General features: G+C 36.4%; 2 protein-coding genes across 2 annotated transcripts in view; both read right to left on the minus strand.

Moving 5' to 3' along the window:
* Positions 1–769: 769 nt before the first annotated feature.
* On the minus strand, positions 770–4,546 carry LOC107600410 (ribonuclease H2 subunit B-like). The gene is made up of 6 exons (XM_016292305.1): positions 4,514–4,546; positions 3,769–3,871; positions 3,608–3,689; positions 1,499–1,544; positions 1,128–1,205; positions 770–899 (listed from the first exon to the last, which is right to left on the minus strand). The coding sequence occupies exons 1-6, from the start codon at positions 4,544–4,546 to the stop codon at positions 789–791; spliced, it is 453 nt and encodes a 150-aa protein (XP_016147791.1). The 3' UTR covers positions 770–788.
* Positions 4,547–5,369: 823 nt separating this feature from the next.
* LOC107600411 (ribonuclease H2 subunit B-like) overlaps positions 5,370–9,136 on the minus strand; it is a 12,584-nt gene continuing 8,817 nt past the window's right edge. Inside the window, exons 7-11 of the mRNA XM_016292306.1 lie at positions 8,256–8,358; positions 8,095–8,176; positions 6,099–6,144; positions 5,728–5,805; positions 5,370–5,499 (exon numbers count right to left, since the gene is read on the minus strand). Of these exons, the coding sequence (XP_016147792.1) occupies positions 5,389–5,499; positions 5,728–5,805; positions 6,099–6,144; positions 8,095–8,176; positions 8,256–8,358 (420 nt within the window). The 3' untranslated portion in view covers positions 5,370–5,388. The remainder of the gene's footprint in view (positions 5,500–5,727; positions 5,806–6,098; positions 6,145–8,094; positions 8,177–8,255; positions 8,359–9,136) is intronic.

Raw genomic sequence — 9,136 nt, forward strand, 5'->3', positions numbered from 1 at the left:
TTTTATTAATGTTTATGATGATTTGTGATTATCTGTAAGTATACCAGTAAGCAAGAAAAGAGTGCTCAATTGTGTTAACTACTTCAGCTACTGTTCAAGTGATGTATTTCTACTAGTGAGACTGGGGTTTTTTTAGCATTAAAGCATATAAAGAGGAACTAGATGCACGTGTTTTAATCCAGAACTAAAAAGAGCTGGTTTCTTTTTTTGAAAAAAGGAAGCAGGAATTGGGTATTACCCTTTCAAACTATAAAAAGTAAAATCATAATAACAACAGGTGCAATGAGTCTTTAGCAGCAAATAATAGTGAATAAAGTTGAAGGAAATTGACTACTATTACATATACACATCATAAACCAATGAAGAATGTGTTTTATATACTTAAACGTTTGGGGTCAGTATGTGAATTGGTGGGTTTTTGTTAAATGTGAGCCAAAATCATCACAATTAAAAGAACCAAAGACTTAAACTACTTCAGTCTCTGTGCATTGAATTTATTTAATACACGAGTTTCACAATTTGAGTTGAATTACTGAAATAAATTAACTTTTCCATGACATTCTAATTTATTGAGATGCACCTGTATATATAAAGAAATTAATGCTTTAATTCAGCAAGGATGCTTTAAGTTCACCAAAAGTGATAAGATTTTTTTAACTGAAGTATTGTATAGCGCTGCTGCATTAAGCACAGCACATTATGAGTGGCAAATAAAGCAATCAGTGGAGCAAAAAATGTTTTCTAATATCTTTATTAGCTAAATGTTCGACACTCACACAAACACTCACTCAGCTCTTCTCTTGTTTGACTTTGGGGCTGAAGAACGCAGATAAGCACTTCATGCCAGATTTGTCTACTTTGGCAAGACTCTTCTGAGCAGCAGTCATCTTCTTTGGTGGCTGAGATAACATAGAACATATTTTAAATATTAGAATGATCAAAACTGTAGTACAGTAGCTAAGTAGGAAAAGTACATTTACAACCAATAATATTTTAATAATAATAACCAATAATATCATTTTTAGGCATAGACAGAGAAAAAGACAGTTCTGCTGTAGCATGTAATGCCATTTCTTCCAATGCTTGTATCATAAATCCCATCACCACTGTTTGTGATTCTAACTCACTTTTTGTGCAAAATTAGCACTGTTGAACTTGGTGTAGTCTTCCCCGGCCTCTACTGGTTTATCTGACAGTTTCCGTTTCTACCGAATGCAAGACAGCAGTCAGAAAAACTAAGTCCAACAAAAGATCTTTTTGAATCTAAGTGAACTGCTACACCAATCCTCTAAATGCATTCAGAAACAAAGCATTTATTATGCTTCTTGAAACAATGACAATCTGCTTGGGTTAAAGAAGAAATAGAAATCAGAAAGCAAATTTTTAAGGCATAAAATCAAGTAAAGCAAGGACAGACATAATTTAACTATTAACATGCAAGCATGGCAGTAACATAATATGCAAATGGCACACTGGTATTTCAAGCCAAAAGATTTACCTTAGAAGGCGGCTCTGTCTCTTTAGGGCTGGATATCTCTGGCAACCTTGTAACATGAGACAAAAAATTTTATACCTACAGAAATCTGACTATACAAATAACATGGTACAAAGTAAATGACAGTCTGGGAATTAGAGATGGGCGATATGGGCTTTAAAATATATCACGATAATTTCTGATATTTATTGTGATAACGATATCAATGACGATAATTTAGGGAATCCTGTTTCTTTAGAGCAGTGGTCACCAACCTTTTTAGGCCCAAAATCCCTGACCTCGGCCTTTATGAAAGACAAGATCTACCTATTGATAGAAAAAGACATCCCGTATTGTACTTCAAATTTGAGGCCTTTTACTTAGTATTTTAATTAGTGATGCGCCGATCATAGCAGATTCAGAATTCAGATTTTCTTTTCTTTCTTTCGTTTTTTTTTAAACTAGCAAATTAGATACTGATACTGATTTTTAAGTAAATTTGTTTATTGGCTATTCCGATCATAGCGGATTCAGAATTCAGATTTTCTTTTCTTTCTTTCGTTTTTTTTTAAAACTAGCAAATTAGATACTGATACTGATTTTTAAGTAAATTTGTTTATTGGCTATTTGCTTTATAACAAACAAACTGGCTTTAAACAAAAATATCTAGCCATTTGAAATTAGAGGCAACCACTGCATTTTAATTACGATCTGCATGGGCAGTTGTTTTTGATTTGATTTAGATTAATTCCAGGATTTAAAACAAAAACAGAATTGTCTGACTTTAGGTGTTATTTATTTATTTGCTGCATAAAACATCTGCACGAAACAAAAACAGCAGGTCTGAATGAGACGCACTCATCAGAGCACTGGGTTGCCAGGTTTTCGCAATAAAACTAGTCCAATTGCGTTTCGAGGAGGGTTCCTCTGTAAAAATCGCATTCAGGAGGTAAAATACATGTTTTTCGGCGGGGATCTTCAAGTAAAATTCACATTCCAGGGATTAAATATCATGTTATTGGGGTCGCTTCATCGCGATCGACGGGTTGGCGACCACTGCTTTAGAGAAAAGTATTACCTTTCCTATTTTTACCCAAAATAGGGTGTTGTGAGCATTACTGCCCCCATGCATAGCAGAAGTAATGCTCCAGGAAGAAGTATCCAGTGATCGCTGTAGCTGAATAAAACGCAGATAAAGACATTTTAACTGAGGAAACCTGAAGACAATAAACATGCGATTGCACAAAATTTATGGTATCTGTGTTCTTCAAACAATCTTGGGTATGTTTTATAAGGATAAAGTATATTTATAATGCAATGCTAATCAACATAGCCTTTATCACTGTATATAATGCTATAAAAAAGTATGATTTCTGCCTTATTCTGTTATAAGAAACCACATCTGATCACAAAGATAAGTTATTTCAAACACTCGACTATGTTATGAAGTTAATATGGAGAAAAAGCATGTCAATAAATTAAAATATCTTTGTTGGACAACAGGTTTGTAAACGACTCATACACATGTAAAACTGTGTCGCACATGTGCTACTGTAGTACATTTACTCAAGGCTCAGACCGATTTTTGTCGCACTGTACAGCCCTATCCAAACCTGTTCCAGATTGTAGAAGGAGCTGCTCAATTTCACGTCCGCCTTCTTTCACGTTACTCCACAGTCGTACACAGAAATATGTCAACAACTAGATTTTATCGTTATTATCGTGGGAAGACGAATTCGCAAACGATAAGATATCGCCCATCCCTACTGGGAATGAGAGCAGGGTGTTTATTGGCCACTATAAAGCTGATAAATATGATATCACACTATATAGAGGTACACTGGTGCTCTAGCAGTTCATAACCAAAACTGCATGAATATGATGAGTCACACAGGTATTGGGCTACTCGGTTGCGGTTGATGTCCCACAAGGTCTAAAATAGCCTGAATATAAACACTTAATATAGGTGTACTGTAGTGATCCAGGATAAGTCAAAAACACATTTTTAGAAGATTGATTCATGATGTACTCACTCATTATTTTCATTTTGAACAAAAAAACTAGTTACATGGTGTACCACTATTTGTGAAGTGATGTGATTGATCAGTGCATGATCAGTGTAGGTATACATACTGCAGATGCTTGAGGAGATCTTTGCTCAGGTCTTCACTGATGTACTCTGATATGAGACCATGTGCATAACGTAAGTAGTCCTCTAAAAAAAATAACAAACAATAACATCAGCAAATAATGCATACAAACATAATCTACCCCGATTTATTCACCCTTTTTACCTTCAGTAGCATCTTCCTGTTTCACTCTGACAAACGTGCTGGATTTCACTCCTCCACCCACAGATATGTTGCTCTTTTTGAGTGTGCTTACTGTGCGTTGGATCTAAAAAACATTTTTCAAAATATTTTTAAAAGCAACTTAAAGGGTTAGTTCACCCAAAAATGAAAATCGGCTTGTGTTTTACTCACCCCCGAGGCATCCTAGGTGTATATGACTTTCTTCTTTCAGACGAATCCAGTCGGAGTTATATTAACAATTGTCTTTGATCTTTCAAGCTGTTTAATGCCCCTCAGTGGGTGTTGCATTGCTTCAGTCCAAAAGAAGTGAAATAAAAATCGCCGATCCATAAAAACAAAAAAAAGTGTCTCACACGGCTCCGGGGGTGAACAAAGGCCTTCTGTAGCGAATCAATGCATTTTTGCAAGAAAAATATCCATATTCAAAACGTAATAATCACTTGAATCTAGCTTGCGCTCACTGTTGTAAACAGAAGCAGTTCCGGGGGAATTACGTATGAGGTCGGCTTTGTGCATGCACCGCTCAGAAGTGACGCACGCGTATACGCAGCGGAGAGATCAAAACAAAACAACGGTCAAGAATTAGAAGTACAAAACGAGGATTTGTAAAGAAGAATGTCAGAGGATTTCGATATAAGCCAAAAGGAGACTGGTTTTCCTTTGCTAAAGTAAGGAAACTTTGCTTCCTTTGATCCTGTAAACAAACGTTGGTTTTCACGAGACTCACCGGCGCATGTGCGACGCAGAACTCATACGTCATCAGCCCGGAACTGCTTCGGTGTACAACTTTTGGCACAAGCTACATTAAAGTGATTATTACGTTTTGAATATGGATATTTTACACTGCCAAAAGCATCAAAAGTTGGTTAAATGACCATGGTGTTGGTGTGCTTGACTGGCCAGCAAACTCACCAGACCTGAACCCTATAGAGAATCTATGGGGTATTGTCAAGAGGAAAATGAGAAACAAGAGACCAAAAAATGTAGATGAGCTGAAGGCCACTGTCAAAGAAACCTGGGCTTCCATACCACCTCAGCAGTGCCACAAACTGATCACCTCCATGTCACGCCGAATTGAGGCAGTAATTAAAGCAAAAGGAGCCCCTACCAAGTATTGAGTACATGTACAGTAAATTAACATACTTTCCAGAAGGCCAACAATTCACTAAAAATGTTTTTTTATTGGTCTTATGAAGTATTCTAATTTGTTGAGATAGTGAATTGGTGGGTTTTTGTTAAATGTGAGCCAAAATCATCACAATTAAAAGAACCAAAGACTTAAACTACTTCAGTCTGTGTGCATTGAATTTATTTAATACACGAGTTTCACAATTTGAGTTGAATTACTGAAATAAATTAACTTTTCCATGACATTCTAATTTATTGAGATGCACCTGTATATATAAAGAAATTAATGCTTTAATTCAGCAAGGATGCTTTAAGTTCACCAAAAGTGATAAGATTTTTTTAACTGAAGTATTGTATAGCGCTGCTGCATTAAGCACAGCACATTATGAGTGGCAAATAAAGCAATCAGTGGAGCAAAAAATGTTTTCTAATATCTTTATTAGCTAAATGTTCGACACTCACACAAACACTCACTCAGCTCTTCTCTTGTTTGACTTTGGGGCTGAAGAACGCAGATAAGCACTTCATGCCAGATTTGTCTACTTTGGCAAGACTCTTCTGAGCAGCAGTCATCTTCTTTGGTGGCTGAGATAACATAGAACATATTTTAAATATTAGAATGATCAAAACTGTAGTACAGTAGCTAAGCAGGAAAAGTACATTTACAACCAATAATATTTTAATAATAATAACCAATAATATCATTTTTAGGCATAGACAGAGAAAAAGACAGTTCTGCTGTAGCATGTAATGCCATTTCTTCCAATGCTTGTATCATAAATCCCATCACCACTGTTTGTGATTCTAACTCACTTTTTGTGCAAAATTAGCACTGTTGAACTTGGTGTAGTCTTCCCCGGCCTCTACTGGTTTATCTGACAGTTTCCGTTTCTACCGAATGCAAGACAGCAGTCAGAAAAACTAAGTCCAACAAAAGATCTTTTTGAATCTAAGTGAACTGCTACACCAATCCTCTAAATGCATTCAGAAACAAAGCATTTATTATGCTTCTTGAAACAATGACAATCTGCTTGGGTTAAAGAAGAAATAGAAATCAGAAAGCAAATTTTTAAGGCATAAAATCAAGTAAAGCAAGGACAGACATAATTTAACTATTAACATGCAAGCATGGCAGTAACATAATATGCAAATGGCACACTGGTATTTCAAGCCAAAAGATTTACCTTAGAAGGCGGCTCTGTCTCTTTAGGGCTGGATATCTCTGGCAACCTTGTAACATGAGACAAAAATTTTTATACCTACAGAAATCTGACTATACAAATAACATGGTACAAAGTAAATGACAGTCTGGGAATTAGAGATGGGCGATATGGGCTTTAAAATATATCACGATAATTTCTGATATTTATTGTGATAACGATATCAATGACGATAATTTAGGGAATCCTGTTTCTTTAGAGCAGTGGTCACCAACCTTTTTAGGCCCAAAATCCCTGACCTCGGCCTTTATGAAAGACAAGATCTACCTATTGATAGAAAAAGACATCCCGTATTGTACTTCAAATTTGAGGCCTTTTACTTAGTATTTTAATTAGTGATGCGCCGATCATAGCAGATTCAGAATTCAGATTTTCTTTCGTTTTTTCGTTTTTTTTTAAAACTAGCAAATTAGATACTGATACTGATTTTTAAGTAAATTTGTTTATTGGCTATTTACAAACAAACAAACAAACTGGCTTTAAACAAAAATATCTAGCCATTTGAAATTAGAGGCAACCACTGCATTTTAATTACGATCTGCATGGGCAGTTGTTTTTGATTTGATTTAGATTAATTCCAGGATTTAAAACAAAAACAGAATTGTCTGACTTTAGGTGTTATTTATTTATTTGCTGCATAAAACATCTGCACGAAACAAAAACAGCAGGTCTGAATGAGACGCACTCATCAGAGCACTGGGTTGCCAGGTTTTCGCAATAAAACTAGTCCAATTGCGTTTCGAGGAGGGTTCCTCTGTAAAAATCGCATTCAGGAGGTAAAATACATGTTTTTCGGCAGGGATCTTCAAGTAAAATTCACATTCCAGGGATTAAATATCATGTTATTGAGGTCGCTTCATCGCGATCGACGGGTTGGCGACCACTGCTTTAGAGAAAAGTATTACCTTTCCTATTTTTACCCAAAATAGGGTGTTGTGAGCATTACTGCCCCCATGCATAGCAGAAGTAATGCTCCAGGAAGAAGTATCCAGTGATCGCTGTAGCTGAATAAAACGCAGATAAAGACATTTTAACTGAGGAAACCTGAAGACAATAAACATGCGATTGCACAAAATTTATGGTATCTGTGTTCTTCAAACAATCTTGGGTATGTTTTATAAGGATAAAGTATATTTATAATGCAATGCTAATCAACATAGCCTTTATCACTGTATATAATGTTATAAAAAAGTATGATTTCTGCCTTATTCTGTTATAAGAAACCACATCTGATCACAAAGATAAGTTATTTCAAACACTCGACTATGTTATGAAGTTAATATGGAGAAAAAGCATGTCAATAAATTAAAATATCTTTGTTGGACAACAGGTTTGTAAACGACTCATACACATGTAAAACTGTGTCGCACATGTGCTACTGTAGTACATTTACTCAAGGCTCAGACCGATTTTTGTCGCACTGTACAGCCCTATCCAAACCTGTTCCAGATTGTAGAAGGAGCTGCTCAATTTCACGTCCGCCTTCTTTCACGTTCCTCCACAGTCGTACACAGAAATATGTCAACAACTAGATTTTATCGTTATTATCGTGGGAAGACGAATTCGCAAACGATAAGATATCGCCCATCCCTACTGGGAATGAGAGCAGGGTGTTTATTGGCCACTATAAAGCTGATAAATATGATATCACACTATATAGAGGTACACTGGTGCTCTAGCAGTTCATAACCAAAACTGCATGAATATGATGAGTCACACAGGTATTGGGCTACTCGGTTGCGGTTGATGTCCCACAAGGTCTAAAATAGCCTGAATATAAACACTTAATATAGGTGTACTGTAGTGATCCAGGATAAGTCAAAAACACATTTTTAGAAGATTGATTCATGATGTACTCACTCATTATTTTCATTTTGAACAAAAAAACGAGTTACATGGTGTACCACTATTTGTGAAGTGATGTGATTGATCAGTGCATGATCAGTGTAGGTATACATACTGCAGATGCTTGAGGAGATCTTTGCTCAGGTCTTCACTGATGTACTCTGATATGAGACCATGTGCATAACGTAAGTAGTCCTCTAAAAAAAATAACAAACAATAACATCAGCAAATAATGCATACAAACATAATCTACCCCGATTTATTCACCCTTTTTACCTTCAGTAGCATCTTCCTGTTTCACTCTGACAAACGTGCTGGATTTCACTCCTCCACCCACAGATATGTTGCTCTTTTTGAGTGTGCTTACTGTGCGTTGGATCTAAAAAACATTTTTCAAAATATTTTTAAAAGCAACTTAAAGGGTTAGTTCACCCAAAAATGAAAATCGGCTTGTGTTTTACTCACCCCCGAGGCATCCTAGGTGTATATGACTTTCTTCTTTCAGACGAATCCAGTCGGAGTTATATTAACAATTGTCTTTGATCTTTCAAGCTGTTTAATGCCCCTCAGTGGGTGTTGCATTGCTTCAGTCCAAAAGAAGTGAAATAAAAATCGCCGATCCATAAAAACAAAAAAAAGTGTCTCACACGGCTCCGGGGGTGAACAAAGGCCTTCTGTAGCGAATCAATGCATTTTTGCAAGAAAAATATCCATATTCAAAACGTAATAATCACTTGAATCTAGCTTGCGCTCACTGTTGTAAACAGAAGCAGTTCCGGGGGAATTACGTATGAGGTCGGCTTTGTGCATGCACCGCTCAGAAGTGACGCACGCGTATACGCAGCGGAGAGATCAAAACAAAACAACGGTCAAGAATTAGAAGTACAAAACGAGGATTTGTAAAGAAGAATGTCAGAGGATTTCGATATAAGCCAAAAGGAGACTGGTTTTCCTTTGCTAAAGTAAGGAAACTTTGCTTCCTTTGATCCTGTAAACAAACGTTGGTTTTCACGAGACTCACCGGCGCATGTGCGACGCAGAACTCATACGTCATCAGCCCGGAACTGCTTCGGTGTACAACTTTTGGCACAAGCTACATTAAAGTGATTATTACGTTTTGAATATGGATATTTTTCTTACAAAAACGCATCGATTTG

The sequence above is a fragment of the Sinocyclocheilus grahami genome, unplaced genomic scaffold (genome assembly GCF_001515645.1).
Source record: "Sinocyclocheilus grahami isolate Dianchi unplaced genomic scaffold, SAMN03320097.WGS_v1.1 scaffold283.1, whole genome shotgun sequence".
NCBI lineage: Eukaryota > Metazoa > Chordata > Actinopteri > Cypriniformes > Cyprinidae > Sinocyclocheilus > Sinocyclocheilus grahami.

Excerpts from the sequence above, each read along its gene's own strand:
- LOC107600410 (XM_016292305.1), bottom strand. The coding sequence starts at position 4,546 with ATGACGTATGAGTTCTGCGTCGCACATGCGCCG. Across the intron at positions 3,872-4,513 it reads TCTGCGTCGCACATGCGCCG|ATCCAACGCACAGTAAGCAC; the intron begins GTGAGTCTCGTG and ends AATGTTTTTTAG. Across the intron at positions 1,545-3,607 it reads GATCTCCTCAAGCATCTGCA|GTTGCCAGAGATATCCAGCC; the intron begins GTATGTATACCT and ends TCATGTTACAAG.